The sequence below is a fragment of the Aquarana catesbeiana genome, linkage group LG01 (genome assembly GCF_042186555.1).
Source record: "Aquarana catesbeiana isolate 2022-GZ linkage group LG01, ASM4218655v1, whole genome shotgun sequence".
Classification (NCBI taxonomy): Eukaryota; Metazoa; Chordata; class Amphibia; order Anura; family Ranidae; genus Aquarana; species Aquarana catesbeiana.
In genome coordinates this window covers 403,013,307-403,039,499 of record NC_133324.1, presented here as the reverse complement: position 1 = coordinate 403,039,499, position 26,193 = coordinate 403,013,307, and the positions used below count along the sequence as shown (strand labels likewise).

Below are 26,193 nucleotides of genomic sequence, written 5' to 3'. Positions count from 1 at the left end.
CACTTTTAATACAGTCGTGACCAGGAATTGTTTCTAGCCGGCGCAAGTTTACAGCATGAATCCTGGATACCCACAGTGCAAGAGTCAAAGTACCTTCCGGGGCTCCGGGGAAGACAAAGTCCTACAGTTAACATGCACCGTGCAGCGAGACTTTACCCCACATAGTTCTGGGAAGCAGCACCATGAGCATTGGAACACTCTTCGAAACATAGTTGTTGCAGCCAAACGGAAACAAGAAGATCGAGAAATCATACTACACCTTCTGCAAGTGATATGGCTGATATTACTCATGCTATTTAGCTTCCGAAGACTCAACCAACTGTTCTACATTCTATTGATTAATAAGAAGTTAGAATGTTTCCCAGTTCACAACCAGTTAAGGGATTATGCCCACACAAGTTTGGGTCAGTGTAGGGCAGGGAGGGGGGTGGGGGTTGGAAGGTTTAGGGTTCGGTTACACTCTGTTGTGCATATTTATTATAGAAAACAGGTAACATTACATGTGTTAGATCTATGGAAACGTACTTATGTAGTATATGCTATACGACTAAGGAAGATGTGTTTGAAAATTAGAAACCTATGTGCCTTATGTATGGAGAGCAAACTGCTTTATATAAATACTTTATTAATGATTAAAAAGTTTTGCCAATGGCATCTTTGAAATTTCTTACATGGAATGTGAAGGGCCTCCGTGAGAAATTTAAGCGCGCGGCGGTCTTCACATTCCTAAAGAAGCAACGTGCTGATGTGGTGACACTGGTGGAAACTCATATAGAGGGCAGTGTTCAGATGGCGCTCCGTAGGCCATGGGTCGGGTGGGCGTATCATTCTACCCACACGTCCCATTCCAGAGGAGTCTCTGTATTAATAGCCAAATCGGTACATTTTGAATTGTACGAGTTAACCACTGACCCACAAGGCCGTTATGTCTTTATCCATGCTAAAGTATATGGTGAACCTTTGCTCATAATGGCCTTTTATATACCACCTCCATTTAATGTCTCCACAGTCCAGGAAGGTATATCATTTATGACCCGCCATTCGAATGTAGCAGCGATATGGTTAGGAGACTTTAATGTCACTTTAAATCCGACTTTAGACAAATTACAACCAGCTTCAACTGTCCATAATGTTCCCACTGAAACTAGATTCTCTAAACTTGTCTCCACCTTCCATTTAATAGATACTTGGCGGCACAAGTTCCCACAAGTTAGGTCATACTCATGCTTCTCGTCCTCTCATGGGTCCATGTCCCGTATAGATTTTATACTTATCTCACGCAGATTGGCCCCCAGGCTATCGGAGGTGATGTTTTGCCCTAGAATACTATCGGACCATAGCCCTTATTGGATTACGTTAAGTATTCCAGTAGCAAAGCCACCACGCACTTGGCGTCTAAACCCATTCTGGCTCTCTCTTCTACCAGAAGATAGCGAGCTTATGGATAAATGGAAAATGTATTTTGTGGAAAATGATGAGTCAGCATCTCCAGCTGCAGTATGGGATTCTTTTAAGTTATTCGCTAGACTTACATTGGTAACTGCTATTAATAAAATTAAGATGGACTCTTCCGGTGCCCGCGGTAAGGCGCTGGAGGACTTGTCCTCTGCTGAAAAAACATACACCAACACCCCGACATCAGTAAATGCAGATCAACTTAAATTACAAACTAGAGTGGTTAACCAGTTACAGTACCAAAAAGCCAGACAAAAAATGTTCTTCTCCAAACAGAAAATGTTTGAGCATGGGGAAAAGGCGGGCAAATTGTTGCCATATTTAGAACATAGCAAGGATAGACCCCCGGTGGTTATCAAACTACATGGCCCAGGAGGACGAGAGGTTACAGACCCTTCCACCGTAACATCAATGTTTAGGGATTTCTTTGCTGACTTATATACAACGACAGCCCCCAATGAGACCCGTTCTATGTCTCTCTTTCTTGAAAAGGTGATTTTTCCACAGCTAACAAAAGAACAGATAGAATTACTAGAAGCACCACTTACTGTAGACGAAATATCAACTGCTATAGCTAGCTTTGCTGGATCCAAATCTCCCGGCTCGGATAGACTCCCAATTGAGTTCTATTCCCAATTTAGTGAAGTATTTACCCCTAAATTATTACAGCTATATAATCATCTATTTGAAATTGGGACTTTGCCCCCATCTATGACAGAGGCCACCATAGTCCTCATCCCTAAACCTGGAAAAGAGTTGGGGTTACCAGAATCCTATCGTCCAATATCACTCCTACAAGTTGATATTAAAATACTAGCCAAAGTACTATCTATCAGGCTCAATCAGGTAATATTAACATTGATACACGCAGATCAGGCTGGGTTTATGCCCGGACGTAACACCTCGTTCAACCTACGGAAACTCTACATTAATCTACAGGCTACGCACAAGGAAGTTGGTACACGGGTTGTTGTGACCTTAGATACAGCGAAAGCCTTCGACTCGGTAGAGTGGAGGTACCTATGGAGATGCTTGGAGGGTTATGAATTTGGCCCAAAATTCATCAAATGGGTCCAATTATTATACCAGGCACCTAGGGCCAAAGTGGTAGCTAATGGATGGGCATCTCAACTATTTGACCTCAGCAGAGGCACAAGACAGGGTTGCCCCTATCCCCATTGTTATATGCCCTGGCAATATCCATTCGAGCAAATCCAGAGATTAGGGGACTAGAAATGGGCACTCTGACTGAAAAAATTAGCATGTATGCGGATGACACATTATTATATCTAGCAGACTCGGGCCCTTCACTATGCAATGCACTCCGCATGATAGAACAATTTGGAGTATTTTCAGGTCTGAAAATTAATTGGGATAAATCCCAAATCCTACCAATTGACAGCTTTCCACCCCCAGAATCCCAAACCAGGCTCCCGCTGCAGAGAACGAATGTTATTAAATATTTGGGGGTGCACATAACCAGATCCCCTGCAGACTATGTCTCCCTAAATATAGAGCCTCTCATATCCATAGTTAAAAATAAAACACGGGTCTGGTCCAAATTACCATTAGGAGTCTGGGGTCGTATAAATTTAATCAAAATGATCCTACTACCCAAGATACTTTATGTTCTATGGCACACCCCTGTTTACTTGCCACTAAAACATATTAAATCTCTAGAATCCCTCTTAAAGTCATTTGTCTGGGGTAATAATAGGCATAAATTAACATGGCAAGCCCTTAAAAACCCGACTGATCTTGGGGGTACGGCCCTACCTGATTTTAACTTATACTACATCGCAGCACAGTTATCCCAGCTTTTCCATCTAGACAAAACTGACAGTGAGAGATTCCTCAAGCTCCTATGCCCGAAATGGGCGCAATACACCAAAGACCCGATATATGCAATAGCAGCGGATTTGGGCGGGATGGAACTAGGAGAAAGAAGATACAACATGCTGTACCACTATAGGAGAATATGGAACCTAGCAGCTTCTAAACTTGACATTCCACAGTTTAATGACTACACGCCACTATGGCGCAATAAAAATCTCCAGGAGCTTAATAAAATAAATGACACTTTCATATGGTCCATACAGGGAATATTCTACCTACACCATATATTGAAAGATGGACAACTTAAAACCTTTGACCTACTTAAAGAAGAATTTACAATACAGGATCAGATGTTCTTTAGATTCTTACAAATCCGTCATGCGATAAAATCACAGTTCCCAGACTCTTGTCCTGGCCCTGCACCTAATGTTCTAATAGCTATAATTAAAAGCACAGACTCCCACAAATTGATCTCAGCCTTTTACAACTTGCTTTTAACCCCTGTAGCTACTAAAATTGCATATGACATTAAACCGAGATGGGAGAGAGAGGTAGGACTGGTGGAGGATGAGGAGTGGGGTGAGGTATTGGAGGCCTGCAAAACTATATCTCCTAAACTTTCCGATCGTTTGACACAGCTTTACATTATACACAGGGCATATCTCACACCCCTCAGAGTGGCAAGATACAAGCGCACACAAACCGCCACATGTCAGCTGTGTGAGAGAGAGAGGGGCACTTTTTTCCATCTACTCTGGGCATGCCCTAAGATAAAAGGCTTCTGGGAGCAAATTGTAGCATTTTTACACGATACAATGGGCTCCCCTCTGACTCTGGACCCTAAACAATGCCTCCTGGGCATAGTTCCAGACACAACAGACAAATACACCAAAACCTTTTTATCTGAAACACTCTTTGCAGGAAGAAAAGTCATAGCCAGGAAATGGATGAGGAAGGAGCCTCCCAGGGTGGTGGAATGGAAGGTGGAGATAAATAATACATTACCATACATTACCATACAAGAAATGCATATATATTAATAGGGGTTGCCCAGCTAAGTACAACAAGATCTGGGACAGATGGCTCCAAGAATCCTCTACCTGTGTCTAGCATAATCATATAAACACAGAGTGATTTAATAGATATAAGTATGGGTTGATAATCTATGCAAGTTAAATATATATATAATTGGAATAATAATACGGGTTAGATATGTTTGTACTTAATGTTGTCTTTATTCAAGTTATAACTGTTACACTGTTACAATGTCAATATGCTACCGTAATCATTCTATGTATGCAGCAAATATTCAATAAAACCCTGTTTGATTTAAAAAAAAAAGAAAGAAGGACGGCACCCTCTAAGTGCACTTAGAGGGCGCCGTCCTTCTTTCTTTTTTATTGTTCCAGGAAGGGGGTAAATCCTTCCGGGACTGAAGTGGTTAAAGTATGCAACAATGCAGTAAGACACCTGGCATAGGGCAACCCTCTATCACTAAATACTCAAACCTAATTTTTGCATCTTATTTTACCTTGCCCAGTCTGTCATCACTTTTTAGTCATACAGTTTTGCTTTGTGCATCCGTTTTTAGAAGCAGTCTACTTAAGTGTATGTATTCTTTTACACATTTATCTTCTTTTGGCCTCTGACTCCAGGCTTTCTATTCCCTGCCATGATATGCCACCTGCAGTGCATTCTTTGGTCTTTTTTTCTTGCCATGGAAGGCTGTTGAGTTATGTATCTCACGGAGTGCTGAGTTCACCTCCTCTGAGTTTTACATCTCTGTTGGCCTACAGGCAGCTCAAATAATGAAACAAGGGAAGCCTAACATTTATCTCCTGCTGTAAATGTGGTCACTGACATGCTGCTGACATCCTTTTTTACTCCCATTATGCTGAGAGCATTTTATTGGACTCCTAAAGTCAAACTTTAAATAGACACACATATGGCAGTTTTAAAGCAAACCTTTCCAGAGAGACGCATAAAGCTTCCATTGCCAACCCTCTTCTGATGATGCATATTCACTCGCTATTACACCAAGTGGGTTCCATAATGTTTGAATCACATGACTTTGATCAAGTATGTATATCAGGAAAGTCAGAGTATACAGTGGGTATAGAAAAGAATCACCCCCCATTAAAATACTCACATTTTGTTGCTTTGCAGCCTGAAATGAAGACACACAGCTTTTGCTTTATCCAGCTGTATTTGCTCAGTGCAACGTATAACATCCATGTGAAAGATAGAACACCAACATGTAAGAATTTTTTAATTTTTTTATTCAAAAACTGAATCACTGAGTTGGAAAAAGGATTACCCCCCTTGTGTCACTATTTTGTTGAACCACCTTTTGCTTTAATTACAGCCTTTAGTCTGTTGGGCTATGTCTCTACTAACTTTAGACATCTAGACTTTGCAATATTTGCCCACTCTTCTTGGCAGAACTGCTCAAGTTCAGTTACATTTGATGGTGACTGTTTGTGGACTTCAGTCTTCAAGTCTTTCCACAGATTTTCAATGGGGTTTAAGTCTGGACTCTGACTAGGCCATGCAAGGACATTCACCTTTTCTCCTTCAACCACTGTATGGTCATTTTTGCTGTGTGCTGTGGGTCATTGTCATGTTGGAAGGTAAACCTTCTTCCCATTGACAACTTTCGGGCAGAGGGCAGCAGATTTTCTTCAAGAATTTGGTGGTGTTTTGCCCCATCCATTTTCATTCTATCCTGACAAGTGCTCCAGTCCCTGCTGTAGCGAAACACCCCCATAACAGGATATTACCACCTCCATGCTTTACTGTAGGAATGGTGTTATTTGGATGGTGAGCTGTATTGGATTTCCGCCAGACATATCGCTTAGTGTTGAGGCCAAATAATTACATTTTAGTCTCATCTGACCATAACACTTTTTTTCATGTGGCCTCAGAATCTTCAAGGTGCGTTCTGGCAAAGCTCAGTCATGACTGCATGTGGTCTTTCTTCAGGAGTGCCTTTTTTTCTTGCAAACCCCCCATACAAGTTACATTTGTGGAGAATTTGTCATATTGTTCTCACATGCACACAATGACCACTCTTTGTCATAAATTCCTGCGACTGCTTCAGAGTTGCTGTAAGCCTCTTGGTAGCCTCTCTGACCAGTTTCCTCCTGGCTCTTTTATCCAGTTTGGAGCAACATCCTGATCCAGAGAGAGTCTGTGTTGTACCAAATACCTTCCACTTCCTATTAATAGACTTTACTGTGCTTCTAGGCATTGATAAAGTCTTTGAATTTTTTTTGTATCCATCTCCTGACTTGTGCCGGTCCACAACTTTATCCCTGAGATATTTGATAGTGCCTTGCCACCCATAGTTGTGTCAGATGTTTATACGGAAATATTAGCAGTATTATATTTATGGAATTATGCAAAAATCTATGGTTTAGGAGATTTTCACATCTTTCCACAAATCAAATGAACTCAAATTAGTTTATGCTAGTTTGAAGACAAGAATGAATACATCAATGTGCTAAAATATATATATTTTTAACTAAAAATTCAGTGTAAAATAATATCAACTATAATTGGTGATAATACAAAAAAAGATATAACTTCAAATATCAAATATATGGGTGATACAGATGATGAGAAATTTTACCACAAGCTCTTGTTACAAAACACCATGTCTACATTTCATGACGGCTTATTAAACAGCTTTCTGTGGCTTTACAGACTTATGAAAACAAACTAGGTGTTGAATTTAACTTGTGATTTCTTCTCAAAACAAAGACCTTCAAGCTTTAACCTCTTTTACAGTATATGGACAATTTTGTTAACCACATACAAACTTGGTAATTTAACCAAGACTAATTTTTAATTAAAAATACATTTAGAATGAATTTAACCATTGTAACCATTGTACAGACTTTGGTGTTAGCTTTTGGAGAGACATACACAAATGTTTATTTCTCTTAATATTTGGAATATAATTATATCATGCTGCAGGTCAAAATAACACAATTCCAAATGCTATGCCATATATTTATGGTTTCAGTTTTGTATATGCTAAAACAATTCAATTAAAAAAATAAAAGATTAATACTTTACCAGAGATTAAGGCTCTTTTGTTTTGAAAGATATCAGCTGGGTGTCCCAAAGGATATCTTTTACCCTCATTCCTACATCTCTCCGCTCTGTTTTTCTCCTTTTGTCTCCCTGTCTCAAGATCCCTCTCTTGGCTATGTGTCCCCAGTCTTTATCCCCCCCAGGAATGGGTGTGAAAATACCTTTCACGTCGTAAGTGATGCCAAACACATCATTTCCTGCCCAAAAATCTATAGGGGCAATATTGAACCTTCATTCACAGTGGCCAATAGGTGGTGAGATTGTGTAGAAAAATTACTTTATTTAATTCCTGAATAACCTTTTGACTTAAGCTTATAAAAAGAACATAAAACATCAAGAACTGTCTCCCATGTGTCAAATTCCTAGACTTTTTGGCTAAAACTCAGAAATATGGTTTTCTAGAATGTGTAGCCCACATAAATTACCTTATACTTTAAATTCCTTGAGGTAATTAATGGGGTACTTAAAAACCTCATGTATTATTTCAGGAGAATTCTTACTCCCAGAAACTCCATACATTTAAAAATATTCATAATGTTATAAGCATGCTATATTCATTATAACTATATCCATGTTTAATATTCAACAATAGATAATAAATATATCTATGAATAATATAAATATATATATATATATATATATATATATATATATATATATATATACTCTGACCAAATAATGTTTTATTGTTCAATTAATTATGCCTATAATTACTCCAATATATTTTACTAATATATTTGGAATTATTGCTAATATAATTGCTTATGCCGTAAATGATACAATATGTTTCATATGGTCGTTTTGTTTCTCAGTCCTGAAAAGGAAAAAAAATATATGTGTTTTTGTCCAGTGTTTTTGAACCCTTGGATTCACATTCCTCTTCTGGCTAATATAAACTTCAATCTTCTAACATCAACATTAGCTTTCAGGCCGAAGCTGGTCCCTTAATTTATGACCTAGGATAATTCAAGATAAAACTCTCTAATGCCGCGTACACACGAGCGGAATTTCTGCCCGAAAGAGTCCGATGGGAGCTCTTCATCGTATATTCCAACCGTGTGTATGCCCCATCAGACTTTTTCCGTCGAAAATTCAGATGGACTTAGATAGAGAACATGTTCTATATTTTTCCGACGGAACAAATTACTATCGGAAAAACCGCTCATCTGTATGCTGTTCCAACTCACCAAAAACGACGCATGCTCTGAAGCAAGTACGAGACTGAAGCTATTGGCTACTAGCTATTGAACCTCTGTTTTCTAGTCCCGTCGTACGTATGTTGTACGTCACTGCTTTCTGGACGGTCAGAATTTGGTGTGACCGTGTGTATGCAAGATAGCTTGAGCGGAATTCCGTCGGAACGCCATCAGAAAAATCTTCAGAGTTTATTGCGAAAGCAAAACCGGTCGTGTGTACAGGGCATTAGTCTCCTTGTGAAAGACTCAAAAAAAAAAAAAACATGAACCTAGCTTTAACTTTAGAAAGAAAAAAAAATAGTCACAAAATGGCTTCTCTCATGTCCACAAAAACATGGGAAAAATAAGATGATATGCAGAGTACTTCTATATTATTTCTTTTAACCTCAATAGTTCTGACAGTTGATTATTTGCTTCAGTTGCACTAGCAGGGACTGAAATGCCCCAGGTAAACTCTTTTTATGCTGAGCTAATCAAAATGACCACAGCTAATCACAGTTGAAAGTCAAATGGCTTTTTGTACCATTGAGAAGGTGATTAGCTTCACCTGCTTAAGTTTACAAGTTATTTTTAGGAGGGGGTGATCCTTTTTCCAACTCAGTAATTCTGTTTTTGATGTTTTTTTTATTTTTTTCTGACATGTTGATGTTATATCGTTTACTTAGATGTTATAAGTTGCACTGGGTAAATAGAGCTGGATAAAACAAAACTGTGTCTGTCTTCATTTCAGGCTGCAAAGCAACATAATGTGATTATTTTAAAGGGGGGTGATTCTTTTCTATATCCATCGTAGTCAAATGTGGTTATTTACAAACTTGTTCCAAGCAAGCAACACAAAGTATTGAAGCAAGAGGGCAACCTAACAACCAGGAAACTAGCAATTGCAGAATAAGTAAAAAATGTTTGATCATTTTCATTATTTTTCTTTACCCAATTAAGTGTTCAGACAGGTTGCAAAAATGTTCGTTTTTTGTACATGATTTATGGGACTTATATCATGCAAAAAAAAAAAACTGTTTTAGTGACAATTTGGTAAGAACAATATCAATGTAATTTAGATAGCATTGATGAAAACATTAACAATTTGTGGCAGATCAAGAGAAATACTTTCTAAATATGAGTAAAAATATTATTCCAAAGAAGATTGATACAAAACAGATGTGTATGTGTGGTCTGCTGTACTTGCATACAATAAGATACTTTATTTGTAGTTGCCAAAGTCTGAGCAGAATTACACTTTGATTGACAGATGAATCCAGACATCTACAGGGTGTGGCCGAAAATAATGAAATATTACCAAATACCAAGCAATCAAAAATGATCACTGATCCTTACAATGGCATTGTGAAATCTGATTAGTAGCTTTGGGTTGAAGTCGGGCATACATGGATCGAAATTTGGCCAGTCCCTGCTGAATCAGCTGAAAATCAATGTATGGGCATTGATGTTGTACGGAAGTAGATTAACCGCCCTGTCTGGGTTTCCCTGTTTGTTTGGGCTGCTTCAGGCAGCGCTGATCAGTATATTCCCTGCCATGAGAAAAAATTGTTCAGCGGGGAGGATTCACATTGAATGTGTGGATGGGGGAATCAAGTCAGTTTTTTTTTTGGTTGAACAAAAAACTGTATCATCTATGGGCTGCTTAAGGCACACAATGCACATTACCATTGCTCTGAAACAATTAATAAAAGAATACACTAAACTCTACGGACAGATTTCTTCACAGAAAGAGCTGTGAAAATGTGGATTAGACTCCCTCCAGAGGTGGTTCTGGCCAGCTCAGTAGATTGCTTTAATAAAGGCCTGGATTCTTTCCTAAATGTACAATATAACTAGGTACTAACATCTATAGGTAAAGTTGATCCAGGGAAAATCCAAGAAAAGGAAAAGCCTCTCGGGGAGTCAGGCAGGAATTTTTTCCCCTGCTGTAGCAAATTGGATCATGCTTTTCTGTTTTTTTTCGCCTTCCTTTGGATCAACTGTGAATCTAGGATTGGGTATATGGGATTGTATGATATTATTTTTTATTTATTTATTTATTTATTTATTTATTTATTTATTTATTATGGTTGAACTAGATGAACTTGTGTCTTTTTTCAACCTATGTAACTATGTACTTTACTACTCTCCCCTTGATTTAAGATGTCTTTTAGAGCTCCAGTTTAAAAGTGATTTTACAATAATAAGAAAGGATATGTATACAGAGAGGTAGGCCTTTTTAAAAATAATTGGAGCGTATACATACACAATTCACTTACCTGAATAACATTTTGCTCAGCCATTTAGTTTTCACTTGACACCCAGCTTTTTTGTTTTGCTCCCATAAATCACTGTTCGATATACTGTACAGATCAAACAAATATCTCATAACCTGCTACTTCACTGCAGAGCCAAGAAATACATTCTGCCAATAAAAGAATGAGAACAGCAATGCTCCTTTCAGGAAGCAAGGAACCAGATTTTTATGTGTATAATATGAAACATGACTGTCTGCGAAAGTAGCCAGAGCCCTGCTCCACATTGGACCTAAAAAAGACTTGCCTTTTCATGGACATTTACAGCAAGGACTTTCTATTCTGTATCTAGGACTAGATGTAGTATCCAACAGCTTTTAGTCATTACCTTTACTCTAGTCTAAGTCTGACAGGTAGCTCAAATCTTCACATGAAAGAGGCTTTTAATATTACCACTATGTTGCTCAGCATATCTAGGTGGTATGTTTGTTTTTCAATCCCCAATTCCACGTTTATACTCTTTACCCTAGCTAGTAGTTTGTCACATTCAACTGAACTTGTTTAATAATTTTGAAGAGGTTTCCTTGACTTTATGCCATCATGGTGATTGAATTAATCAGAACAGGGTTCACAACTTTTCACACCTGCAGTCTATTCGTGGACAATCTTGATCTGTATTAACACATTTCATAACACCGTGGTGTTTAGATTAAGATTGCTGGAGTTGATTTACTAAAGGCAAATAGACTGTTCACTTGGCAGGTGCAGTTTAATTCTGCAAGGGAATTATCCCTAGGGCTTAGTGAATGAAGCGACGCATTGCTGACTTCCATCATCGAATCATGTGCTAGCAAAAATCCTTTTTCTTAAAATTTTCCTTGCACATGATTGGGTATTCTTTGCACTGTGAAGCTTTACCACACTTCGTAAACTCTGGGGAAAATTCCCTTGCAAAGTGAACAGTGTATTTGATTTCAGTAAATCAACCCCACTGACTCCCCCATGTTGGTATAGTGGGGTATTTTCCTGACCTTCATTTGAGCATAGGAAGCCCCTGGATGAGTGGAGAAATATCCTCAATTTTAAAGTAAAATAGAATGTTAATAACTACTACTACCTTTACCATGACCTAAATACAGTATACAGTATCTCACAAAAGTGAATACACCCCTCACATTTATGTAAATATTCTATTATATCTTTTCATGTGACAACACTGAAGAAATTACACTTTGCTACAATGTAAAGTAGTGAGTGTACAGCTTGTATAAAATTGTAAATTTGCTGTCCCCTCAAAATAGTTCAACACACAGCCAATAATGTCTAAACCCGCTGCTAACCAAAGTGAGTACACCCCTAAGTGAAAACGTCCAAATTGGGCCCAATTAGCCATTTTCCCTCCCCGGTGTCATGTGACTAATAAGTGTTACAAGGTTTCAGGTGTGAATGGTGAACAGGTGTTAAATTTGGTGTTATTGCTCTCACTCTCTCATACTGGTCACTGGAAGTTCAACATGGCACTTTGTGGCAAAGAACTCTCTGAGGATCTGAAAAAAAGAATTGTTGCTCTACACAAAGATGGTCTAGGCTATAAGAAGATTGCCAAGACCCTGAAACTGAGCTGCAGCATGGTGGTCAAGACCATACAGCCGTTTAACAGGACATGTTTCACTCAGAACAGGCCTCGCCATGGTTGACCAAAGAAGTTGAGTGCACTTGCTCAGCGTCATATCCAGAGGTTGTCTTTGGGAAATAGACATATGAGTGCTGCTAGCATTGCTGCAGAGGTTGAAGGGGTAGGCGTACAGCCTGTCAATGTTCAGACCATACACCGCACACTGCATCAAATTGGTCTGCATGGCTGTCGTCCCAGAAGGAAACCTCTTCTAAAGATAATGCACAAGAAAGCCTGAAAACAGTTTGCTGAAGACAAGCAGACTAAGGACATGGATTACTGGAACCATGTCCTGTGGTCTGATGAGAAAGAGAATTTTTTGACTGACAAGCATGTCTCAAGTAAAGTGTGAAAGGTTTGCACAAGGAGTCCCATGTGCAAAGAGGAATTCCCTACAGCAACTGTAGGAGATCTGAAAACCACGTAGTAATATGCAAGGTTTACATAAACAGCTATCTAATGATATACCTTTTTGCAGTCAGAGGTTTAAAGGAAAGCTGTTCTGAGAGAAATACATGTTAACTGTTAATTTCCACCTGAGAATGCTAGTTGCTTGGTTGTTATGCTGATCCAATGGCTTAAAGGAGTTGTAAAGGCAGAAGGTTTTTTATCTTACTGCATTACCCCCCCCAATTACTTGAACCCCATCTCTTTCCAGCGATGTCCACCTGTGTTTTAACCGTCCTGGACACTCTTCCTGATTGGCTGAGACACAACAGCGGCGCCATTGGCCCCCATGGCTGTCATTTAAAGTCAGTCAGCCAATCAAGGGAGAGAGGGGGTGGGGCAGGTCAAGCTCCGTGTCTGAATGGATACATGGAGCTCTGACTCGGCTCGGGTGCCCCCATAGAGAGCTGCAGGCTGAGGGGGCACTTGAGAGGAAGGAGGGGCCAGGAGCAGCAAAGAGGGACCCGGGAAGAGGAGGATCTGGGCTGCTCTGTGCAAAACTAACTGCACAGAAGAGGCAAGTATGACATGTTTGTTATTTTTTTTAATACAAGACTCTACAATCACTTTTAGTATTTTCTGAGTTACTGACCTGGAACAGGTATGCAGATTATGAGCTGCATCTTCACTCTGACTTTGCATGATGTATACTTGTTACATTTCTGCAGCTGAGAAAGTCACAAAACCAAAGAAATGTAACTATAATTTTCAAAAGGCAAGTAAACCAGCCCCTGTATTTTTCTCAACACAGGTTTTCATAAAGATACACACTATTTTATTGTATAGAAAGACCCTTCTTTGTGTGTGTGTGTTACATAGTTATGCAGCATCACTTGTACATACAGTATTAATAGATTCTACTTGTTAAATGTATGTACTGTGGAACACATATTTCTGAGATTGTTTAAAAATATTATCTATTTTTTATAGCAACATTAATAAAAGAATAAAAATAAAATCTTGCCAGCCTTTGCTCATTAAGTAATGTGACCTTTTAGAATGTCTGTCTTGCTATGCTTCTTAAATATTTTCCTAATGAAGCTGTAATTGGCACCATCCACAATATCTTTCTTCTATTTTGTTGTTATGGCAACAGATGCGTCTAGAGCACTTCCAGAATTTGCAGAAGTTGAAATCTCTTCTCTGCCAGATGGTACAACCTTTGAAGATATCAAGTCACTGCAGACTCTTTATCGGGAGCACTGTGAGGTAAAAGGCACCTGTGTTTGTAAGAATTACTACTCCCACACTACAATGTATTTATTCTCTCATCTATGATGTGTTTTCAAAAATGAAAAAAAAAAATGCTGCTGTCCATTTGGTAAGCTTACTGGAGCACACACATAATGTAACTAAAGAGCTAGACACATTTTATTCCTGAAGGTGTTGGTAATCTAAAGGATGGATAAAACAAAACTTGTACAGTACACACTCTGACATTATCATGATCATACTTCATTTTGAAAACATGCTTGAGTCACTCAAAATTGTGTTTGATAGGGGTACATGAACTAGCAAATAAAAGCCATATGGCAAGAATAAAAATTATTTGGAAGCCGTATGATATTTATACCTCAAATTCAGACACCCAACCTCATGCTCATGTCTCCTCCTACACTACAATACCTGACTGCAGGAGGAAGAATGCATATAGTAAGATGAGCTACCTAAAGCCTCCTTGCACTTATTTTAAGGCTACATTGACAAGTGTAAGAACAAATATGTGTGTTATTTTAGTAATCATAGAAGCAGAACTGCACAGAATTTATCCTTGAATGAACATTATTATGATGACCTTGTAGCCTATACTAATTAAAATGAGAATTATTCTTGCTTTTCCCCTAGCTCCAGCACATTAAAAGCATACTATTCAAAAAAGCAGCCAGAATTGTTATGTTAATGACTAGCCCCATATACTGTACACCCTGGGCATCGATATCCAAAGAAACTTTTATAGTATTAGTGTCTCTATTGTATCTATTATAGTATTAGTGTCTCTATTGTTTTGTCTTAATGTCTGCTGCAAGTGGGTAACTGTATACAGTAAACTTTGAAGACACAAAGCTTCCCATGGAATAGAACTGTCAGGGCCCAGTTAATTTTGTAACTTGCAAATGAGGACTTCTTAAAATGTATAGTCCATTTGTGATTGAAAAGGGGTAAGCTAATGATTGAGAACAGTTCGGCTTCATGTACATGGGACATTTTGAAACCTCTCCTGAACGATTTAACTTGACAGATAGTAACCGACGTTTAAAAGCGTCCGGTGTGCCGCGTTTACATGCAGCGTTTAGCCGCGTTTGTGCTTAGAAGGCTTTTTTTCTTTGAAAATAGTCTAAAATGTTTCTCCATTAAAAAGTCTGTAAACGAAACGCGGCTAAATGCAAGTTACCGCATTTACAAGCTCTACATGCCTCTGAATATCTGTCCTAAATGCATTTTTTTACTTTCCAACGCTTTCTAAACTCAACTGCCTAGAAACAACTATAAACGACCCTGTGTACATGTACTGATAAGATAACATTGAGGGGAGTTCAGGGGCAGCTAAAAAAAACGCCCAGATGCTCCTAAACATCTTTTTACCAGCAGCAGTGTACATGAAGCCTTAGTGGGACAACTTTTTTTTTCTTTTTTTTTATATTACAGCCCTAAATTTAACTGGCTCACATGCACACAATAATAAAACTATATTTCAATGCCAAAATAAATAATCATATTTTCCTTTAATTTGTTGTTCAGGCAATATTGGATGTTGTTGTAAACTTACAGTTTAGCTTGATTGAGAAGCTGTGGCAGACTTTCTGGCGTTACTCTCCGACCTCTACAGCTGATGGCACCACCATTACAGAGTCTGGGTAAGACCCTTCCAGCACTTTTGAGGTTGCTGCTAAAAGGATCATTTGTCCAAAGCAGCCATAGTCTTTGCTTTTAAATGTAAGTTACAGAATAAAAATATATTGTCAGCCTGATCTGTGGCTTTAGGGAGCTTCTATTTCCTCTGAAGCTGTTTTTACAAATTTAAACTACTAAGGACATTTTTAAGTGCAGTGGGGTTATGAAAATTTACACTCTCTGCTTTTTTATTGCACCATAGTATTTTGCCACTCTGGCAAAGTGCACATTACATTATTTCTTAAAAGGGAAATACAATATATCTCTATTGAGCACATATTTTAAGTTACTAATGAAATGTTAGACTAATTTTTTTATATTATTTTTACATCTTTACATGCTTGCCTTTTCATACATTTGTTCTTGTATTAGGTTTAGAGATTTATAGACTAACAACTCCGAGAAAGCTCTGTATTTTGCTCAGCCTTATTCAATTGCTCTGCTTAACATGTAGGAAGAGAGTGCAAGGTATTCAGTGTCGATTAACCCATAGACTGTGTGAGAAAGAGCAGTAAAGCACAATTACTATGTAACACTACAAAGAAAGAAGCATAGCCGGAGTATTTAATGAGCAAATATGACTGCTCCCATGTACATAATTAATCATCAGCTATCACCAAGCATTGATACGATTATCTGCTAGAATTTTATCTCTTTCACATGTTCATTTAAACACTCCTAAAAAAGACTTAACATTATTTAATATTGATATAATTTCTGCAGCAATGGCCAGCTCACCTTATATAACCACATTCCACATTGTCTTCCATTCTATTGCCTTTTCTGATTTTTCTCTTACTCATTTAAATTCTTATTGTACTTGAACAATATACTGTTGCAAATGTGGAGATAGATCACATTCTCATTTGATTTTTATTTCTGTTTCTAGCAACCTAAGTGAAATGGAAAGCAGGCTGCCAAAGTCAAAGTTGATTTTGCTCTGCAAAAATGAATTGATTCTGAAGTGGATGTGCAACTGTGACCATGTGATGTATCAAGCTTTGGTGGAGATCCTAATTCCCGATGTCCTAAGACCAATTCCTAGTAAGATATATATTTAGGCATGATTATTATTGGATCCTAGGCCCAGGATGTACACATTGAGATAGATTTCTGACCCCACCATTGCAAATCTCCCTCTCACACCAGCATTTAGCTGTCAAATGCCAGAATGTGAGGTGGTAGCAAAGAGTTTCAAGACTAGCTCTGTGTACAAGAAAGTACTTTATCTACATTTTCACACTATCACCTCAAAATAGTCCCCTTGCACAGCAATACAGCGCTCCCAGCGTTCCTACCACTTCTGGAATGTGTCCTAGAAGTCTTTTTTCTTTATCGTACATCACGAGACACAGAGCAGCCATAATAATTACTATGTGGGTTATACGCCACCTATAGGTGAATGAACACTAGCAGATCAATCAAACAGGAAGTCCTTCCCTATATAACCCCTCCTACACAGGAAGTACTTCAGTTTTTTCGCCAGTGTCTGTAAGGTGGCGGACACTGATGTGATACATGTGCTCTTGGAGCATACTTGGAGGTCTGGACAGTTCTATTAAGTATCATGGACTTCAGTTGGATCCATTCGAAAAAGATGTCAGCCAAAATGGATGGTACCTGAGCCTCATTGGATAAGAGAGAAGATTCCTCGAGGTTTGCCGGTAATGCAGCCTTACGGAGCTGGACCCTGCGTAAGGGAACCTTGTGCAGTGTTCTGACCAAGGTGCTTTCCTGCAGGATGCTATACAGGTCCAGGGGAGTGGACCCCGAATTAAGGGGGGCCCAGTCCCTGAAGGTCTTTTATGATAAAGCCCGCTGTGATGGGTGAAGGTTGGACTCCTGTTATGTTCAGAGTCCTGCAGTAGGAATGGTAAGTCTGCATTTTTGCAGTTTCCCTTAAAAAAAAAATAGATCTGACTGTCTGGTCTTCTTTCAGTGGCCACTGGTGGCAGTGTGCTGTTTAACCACTTCCCGACAGCCTCACCTACATATACCGCGGCAGAATGGCACCGCTGCGCAAACCACCGTATAAGTACGTCGGCCCCTTTAAGAGCCATAGCAGACACGTGCATGCCCACTGCGCATGGCTGGCGGGCACGATCGCCGCCGGCCATCCGCAATTACGGGCACGAGAGCTGGGATTTGTGTGTGTAAACACACAAATCCCTGTTCTGTCAGGGAAGAGGAGACAGATCTTGTGTTCCTACTAAGTAAAAAATATTGTTTTTGTTTTTTTTTTCAAAATTGTCGCTCTTTTTTTGTTTATAGCGCAAAAAATAAAAACCGCAAAGGTGATCAAATACCACCAAAAGAAAGCTCTATTTGTGGGGAAAAAATGACGTCAATTTTGTCGCACGACCACGCAATTGTCAGTTAAAGCGTTGCAGTGTCGTATCGCAAAAAATGGCCTGGTCATTTGGGGGCAAATTCTTCCAGGGCTGAAGTGGTTAATCATGCTCTGTGTACTACTTAGGAGAGTTGGGCTGCTGTTTCTCCTCCAGCCACTAGAGGGCAGAGACTCACTCAGTATGGCTATATCTATATAGGCAGGAAGTGGAGGGGCGGCCATGTTTTACCATGTGGTCAGCAGGTTCAGCAGGGCCTCTTGAGACATAACAGCAGCCCATGGATACTAATGAAGTGTGAGTTTTTACTATGGGAGAAATGTGTGGCCAGACAAGTCACGATTATATACTGCATACTTACTGTTTAATCTAGGGGGCTTTTACAACTGTAAGTCGATACACCCCTATACGGGTATCAGTGCAATGTAAGGGGTTGTGTCTCCAAAATAATGTGCATTTGGTCTGCAGGAGCTTACTTTTAGGCTGCTCTGAAGCAGAAAAAAGGCTGCATGGGATGCATATGTGCTTGGCTAATCCTGCAAAACTAGTATGGGGCCAAGTGCAGTACAGTGGGGATCGAAAGTTTGGGCACCCCAGGTAAAAATGTGTATTAATGTGCATAACGAAGCCAAGGAAAGATGGAAAAATCTCCAAATGGCATCAAATTACAGATTAGACATTCTTATATGTTAGATAAAGTTAGATTTTTTTTCCATCATTTACACTTTCAAAATTACAGAAAACAAAAAAATGGCGTCTGCAAAAGTTTGGGCACCCTGCAGAATTTATAGCATGCACTGCCCCCTTTGCAAAGCTGAGACCTGCCAGTGTCATGGATTGTTCTCAATCATCATATGGGAAGACCAGGTGATGTCAGTCTCAAAGGTTTTAAATGGCCAGACTCATCTGACCTTGCCCCAACAATCAGCACTATGGGTTCTTCTAAGCAGTTGTCTAGAAAACTGAAACTGAAAATAGTTGACTCTCACAAGCTGGAGAAGGCTATAAGAAGATAGCAAAGCGTTTTCAGATGTCAATATCCTCTGTTCGGAATGTAATTAAGAAATGGCAGTCATCAGGAACAGTGGAAGTTAAAGCAAGATCTGGAAGACCAAGAAAAATATCAGACAGAACAGCTCGCAGGATTGTGAGAAAACCCACGTTTGACTGCACGATCCCTCCAGGAAGATCTGTCAGACACTGGAGTTGTGGTACACTATTCCACTATAAAGAGATACTTGTACAAATATGATCTTCATGGAAGAGTCATCAGAACAAAACCTCTTCTACGTCCTCACCACAAAAATCAGCGATTGAACTTTGCAAATGAACATATAGACAAGCCTGAGGCATTTTGGAAACAAGTTCTGTGGACCGATGAGGTTAAAATAGAACTTTTTGGCCGGAATGAGCAAAGGTACGCTTGGAGAAGAAAGGGCACAGAATTTAATGAAAAGAACCTCTGTCCAACTGTTAAGCATGGGGGTGGATCAATCCTGCTTTGGGGTTATATTGTAGCCAGTGGCACAGGGAACATTTCACGAGTAGAAGGAAAAATGGATTCAATAAAATTTCAGCAAATTTTGGATGGTAACTTGATGCCATCTGTGAAAAAGCTGAGGTTAAAGAGAGGATGGCTTCTACAAATGGATAATGATCCTAAACACACCTCAAAATCCACGGGGGATTACATCAAGAGGCGTAAACTGAAGGTTTGCCATGGCCTTCACAAACTCCTGGCCTCAACATTATTGAAAATCTATGGATAGACCTTAAAAGAGCAGTGCGTGACAGACAGCCCAGACATCTCAAAGAACTGGAAGACTTTTGTAAGGAAGAATGGGCAATGATACCGCAAACAAGAATTGAAAGACTCTTGGCTGGCTACAAAAAGCGTTTACAAGCTGTGATATTTGCCAAAGGGGGCAGTACAAGATATTAACTCTGCAGGGTGCCCAAACTTTTGCAGACTCCATTTATTTGTTTTCTGTAATTTTGAAAGTGTAAATGATGGAACTAAAATCTAACTTTTTTTGACATATTATAAGAATGTCTAATCTGTAATTTGATGCCATTTGGAGATTTTTCCATCTTTCCTTGGCTTCGTTATGCACATTAATACACATTTTTAACTGGGGTGCCCAAACTTTCGATCCCCACTGTGTATGGACAGGTGCAGCATAGTATACACGCTTGCAAACTTGTTGCTTAACCACTTCCAGACCGCCGCACGCCGATATACGTCCTCACTTTGACGGGGGATATCGTTGTTATGGCAGCAGCTAGCTGCCATAACCCCGGTATCCTCTTGTTTGGCGGATTTGCTGCGAGATCACTTTTATCAGCAGCGGGAGAGGGCCCCCACTCCCACTGCGCTCCAGTGCCCTCCGATGCTTACCGGAGCCGTCGATCGGATGTTTCACCTTCCTTGGCATGGAGACGAGTGAGGGGAAGATGGCCCCCACCCGTCTCCATGACATTGCAGGGCGGAAGCAACATCAAAAAGTCACTTCCGCTCATAGCTCTTAAAGGGCCATTTTTAAAATTTTTTTTCTTTTAATGACAATTTTTTATTTTTGCATTTTAGTGTAAATATGAGATCTGAGGTCTTTTTGACCCCAGATCTCACATTTAAGAGGTCCTGTCATAATAGGAATAAAAGTGACACAATTAAAAAAAAAAAAAAAAACTGTAAAAATAAAAGGTAAAATAAATAATAAAAAAAAACAAAAGTTTAAAATGCACCCCATCCCGCCGAGCTCGCGCGCAGAAGCGAATGCATACGTGAGTAGCGCCCGCATATGAAAACGGTGTTCAAACCACACATGTGAGGTATCGCCGCGGTTGGTAGAGCGAGAGCAAAAGTTCTAGCCCTAGACCTCCTCTGTAACTCAAAACATGCAACCTGTAGAATTTTTTAAACGTCACCTATGGAGATTTTTAGGGGAAAAAGTTTGTCACCGTTCCACGAGCGAGCACAATTTTGAAGCGTGACATGTTGGGTATCAATTTACTCGGCGTAACATTATCTTTCACAAAATTAAAAAAAAATGGGCTAACTTTTCTGTTGTCTTATTTTTTAATTCAAAAACGTGTATTTTTTCAAAAAGGAGTGCACTTCTAAGACCGCTGTGTAAATATGGTGTGACAGAAAGTATTGCAACGACCGCCATTTTATTCTCTAGGGTGTTAGGAAAAAAATGTATAATGTTTGGGGGTTCTAGAAATTTTTAGCGAAAAAAAATGATTTTAACTTGTAAACAACGCATCTAAAAAAGAGGCTTGGTCTTTAAGTGGTTAAACGCATGTTTGAATAAACACATGTTTTACATAGATGTTGCATAAATACATGTGACATAAGCACATGTTTGAAAGAACATGGGCATCGCGGCAATTTAAAGCGGAGTTCCAGTAAAAAAAAAAAGAAAAGTCAGCAGCTACAAATACTGCAGCTACTGACTTTTAATAATCAGACACTTACCTGTCCCAGGGTCCAGTGATGTGGGGAGACGAAGTTCCGCTCATCTCCCCCTCCTCTCTGCGACGCTGGCATTGTCACTGTGGGCGCCCGGCTGTGGCTTCACAGCCGGGCACGCACTGCGCATGCGCGAGCCGCGCTGTGACTGGCCAGGCAATCATCTGGGACCTGTGACGTGTCCCAGATGTTTGCCGAGAGGGAGGGGGGAGAGGTGATCTCCCTTCCGACACCGCGGAGCCCTGGGAGGAAGTGTGAGCTGGAACCCTCTAAAAAGAGGGTTCCCCCCCTCCACCCAAAAAAATGACTTGCCAAATGTGGCATGTCAGGGGGTCACCTTCCCTTAAAGCGGAAGTTCCATTTTTAGGTGGAACTCCACTTTAAGGAGTTGTGTTTTCAGAATAACATGCATTTGGTGTGCAGGAGCTTAGTTTTAGGCTGTTGAAGCAGCATAGAGGCTGCATTGGATGCCCTATGTACTTGGCTAATCCTGCAAAGCTAGTATGGGCCCAGGTGCAGTTGAGTAGGTGCAGCATAGTATACATGTTTCCTAATGCTTGCTTACTTGCATAGGCACATGTTTGCATAGACTCATGCTTGCTTGCATAAACACAAGCTTGCAGAGGCACGTGTTTGCGTGCAGGCATGTTGCGTAGATGCAGGTTTTCCTAGGCACATGTTTGCATAGACGTATGTACATAAATGTGTATGCATGTTGCATAGATATGTGTTTGCATGGATGCATGTTTGCATGGATACATGTTTGTGTAAACGCATGTTGGCATAGATGCATACTTGCGTAAACGCATTTTTGCATAAACACATGTTGCATAGATACGTGTTGCAGAACATACAGTATCTCACAAAAGTGAGTACACCCTTCACAATTTTGTAAATATTTTATTATATCTTTTCATGTGACAACACTGAAGAAATAACACTTTGCTACAATGTAAAGTAGTGAGTGTACAGCTTGTATAACAGTGTAAATGTGCTGCCCCCTCAAAATAACGCAACACGCACCATTAATGTCTAAACCGCTGGCAACAAAAGTGAGTACACCCCTAAGGGAAAATGTCCAAATTGGGCCCAATTAGCCATTTTTCCTCCCTGGTGTCATGTGACTCCTTAGTGTTACAAAGTCTCAGGTGTGAATGGGGAGCAGGCATGTTAAATTTGGTGTTATCGCTCTCACTCTCTCATACTAGTCACTGGAAGTTTAACATGGCACCTCATGGCAAAGAACTCTCTAAGGATCTGAAAAAAAGGAATTGTTGCTCTACATAAAGATGGTCTAGGCTATAAGAAGATTGCCAAGACCCTGGAACTGAGCTGCTGTACGGTGGCCAAGACCATACAGTGGTTTAACAAGACAGGTTCCACTCAAAACAGGCCTCCCCATGGTCAACCAAAGAACTTGCGTGCACGTGCTCAGCGTCATATCCAGAGGTTGTCTTTGGGAAATAGACATATGAGTGCTGCCAGTATTGCTGCAGAGGTTGAAGGGGTGGGGGTCAGCCTGTCAGTGCTCAGACCATACGCCACACACTGCATCAAATTGGTCTGCACGGCTGTTGCCCCAGAAGGAAGCCTCTTCTAAAGATGATGCACAAGAAAGCCTAGAGTTTGCTGAAAACAAGCAGACTAAGGACATGGATTACTGATCCTGTGGTCTGATGAGACCAAGATAAACTTATTTGGTTAAGATGGTGTCAAGCATGTGTCTCAGCAACCAGGTGAAAAGTACAAAGACATGCTTACCGTCAAGCATGGTGGTGGGAGTGTCATGGTCTGGGGCTGCTTGAGTTCTGCCGGCACTCTGGAGCTACAGTTCATTGAGGGAACCATGAATGCCAACATGTACTGTGACATACTGAAGCAGAGCATGATCCCCTCCCTTCGCAGACTGGGCCGCAGGGCAGTATTCCAGCATAACCCCCCCAAACACACCTCCAAGGTGACCGCTGCCTTGCTAAAGAAGCTGAGGGTAAAGATGATGGACTGGCCAAGCATGTCCCCAGACCTAAACCCTATTGAGCATCTGTGGGGCATCCTCAAATGGAAGGTGGAGGAGCAAAATACCTGTGGCTCTGGTTTTGAAGGCCACTACATGGTCTTTGATCCATACATTCACAGGATTTTGCCAGATGGATAGCAAAGCCATGGAGGATACTGCTTTGGCCACAGTATGTTACGGGTGGCAGAATAAGTCCTTCTCAGGTGGCAGTTTCTGTGATTGTGTCTCCCTCCCCTCAGGGGCATGCTTTATGACATCCTACATAGTAATTATTATGGCTGCTCTGTGTCCCGTGATGTACGATAAAGAAAATTGGATTTTTCCTACAGCTTTCCTGTAAAATCATTTTCTTGGTGTACATCACGGGACACAGAGGTCCTTCCCCTCTTTTTTTTGGGATATTCATTGCTTTGCTACAAAACTGAAGTACTTCCTGTGTAGGAGGGGTTATATAGGGGAGGTCTTCCTGTTTGATTGATCTGCCAGTGTCCATTCACCTATAGGTGGCGTATAACCCACACAGTAATTATTATGGCTGCTCTGTGTCCCGTGATGTACTCCAAGAAAATGATTTTACAGGTAAGCTGTTGGAAAAATCCAATCGTGTCAAGCACCTTCTGCGATTCGCTCTGGATCTCCGCAATGGTGTCAAAACGGCGACCTTTGAGCTGGATCTTTAAGAAGAGGGGGCGATGTCCGCAGAGTCAAATCTGGCGAGTAGGGTGGGTGCGGAAGTGAGATCATGTTATTTCTGGCAAGAAACTCATGTTTGTTCTAACTTGCTGTCCATGATGAAATAGCAGACATGGTAATGCACGTGGTCAGAATAGCACCAGTTGCACACCTCCTGATGTACACAGGATAATGAGAAAAACAAGACCTAAGGCCAAAGTGGGACTTTATATGAGGCAATAATAACATATACCTCCATCCCCAATGCGTTTGAGCAAAAAAAAAAAGGAGAAATGATGGTGGGACTTTATATGAAACACATAACTAAGTCAGAGGAGCCAATCCATGTAAAACATAGTAATTTATTACAAAGGGTGTACATACACATATAAGGTAATAGAAGTAATAAAATGATGTAATATAATATTGAATCTCATTAAATAAATAGCATTCCTAGATCATGATAAAACAAATGTCTCAACATAATGTGCATAGTAATAGTATGGTATTAGATTTCAGTATAAAAAAACCTGAACAATACATAATATAAAGCATTTGTCTCGACATCTTGGTACATGATAGTAGACTTATAGTATGTAAACTACAACTGTAATGGTAGCATATAAGTATAGTCAGGGCCGTCTTTAATTTTGATTGGGCCCTGGGCAAACATTTTCTTGGGGCCCCCTTCCATTCTGAGACATACAAAAAAATAGCAGGTAGACTCAAAATTAGTTTACTGCAGCAGATCACGCAGTGATTGCAATTGTTTTTCAGATGTTACAGCCTATCCTTACTGCTCACTGGCTGGTTTCTAGAGGTTACAACACATAATTTCTGCTTGCCGATTGGTTGCTAGAGATTAATGTACATTATTAGCGCTCACTAATTGGTTGCTAGGGGTTACAGCACATCATTAGCACTTACTGATTGGTTGCTAGAGATTAAAGCAGATCACTACTGTTTGCTGATTGGTTGCTAGAGGTTCATGCACATCATTACCTCTCACTGAGCAGTGGAGCAATCCCAAATAATTGAGCAAGTAAAGGGGCACATTAATACACATACTACAGGAGAGGTTCAAAGACTGCGGACATACTGCAGGAGACAATCAGAGACTGCGAACATACTGCAGGAGACAATCAGAGACTGCAGACATACTGCAGGAGACAATCAGAGACTGCGGACATACTGCAGGAGATTAACAGAGACTGCGGACATACTGCAGGAGACAATCAGAGACTGCGGACATACTGCAGGAGACAATCAGAGACTGCGGAAATACTGCAGGAGACAATCAGAGACTGCGGACATACTGCAGGAGACAATCAGAGACTGCGGACATACTGCAGGAGACAATCAGAGACTGCGGACATACTGCAGGAGACAGTCAGAGACTGCGGACATACTGCAGGAGACAGTCAGAGACTGCGGACATACTGCAGGAGATTAACAGAGACTGCGGACATACTGCAGGAGACACTCAGAGACTGCGGACATACTGCAGGAGACAATCAGAGACTGTGGACATACTGCAGGAGATTAACAGAGATTGCGGACATACTGCAGGAGACAATCAGACTGCGGACATACTGCAGGAGACAATCAGAGACTGCGGACATACTACAGGAGACACTCAGAGACTGCGGACATTATACAGGGGATGGTCAGAGAACTTTCAGCAATGCACAGCTTTACAGTTAAATAACACAGCTCAGGGTTTAAACATTCAGGCATTTTATGGGTGTAAGGACATACCTGGCCAGCCAAACTTACTACATACATTCAGGACTGTGGGCGGGGCTTCCATTCTCTGCTCTCACTAAGCAGCTAGGAGATCCACTGATG

The 26,193-nt window shown here is 40.3% G+C and overlaps 1 protein-coding gene across 2 annotated transcripts in view; it reads left to right on the top strand.

Moving 5' to 3' along the window:
- The window catches only part of RFX3 (regulatory factor X3), a 485,917-nt gene that overhangs the window by 417,311 nt on the left and 42,413 nt on the right, over nt 1-26,193 (top strand). For both annotated transcript variants that reach the window (XM_073634946.1, XM_073634940.1), the window contains 3 exons: nt 14,038-14,150; nt 15,681-15,796; nt 16,723-16,877. In XM_073634946.1, coding sequence (XP_073491047.1) covers nt 14,038-14,150; nt 15,681-15,796; nt 16,723-16,877 — 384 coding nt within the window. The remainder of the gene's footprint in view (nt 1-14,037; nt 14,151-15,680; nt 15,797-16,722; nt 16,878-26,193) is intronic.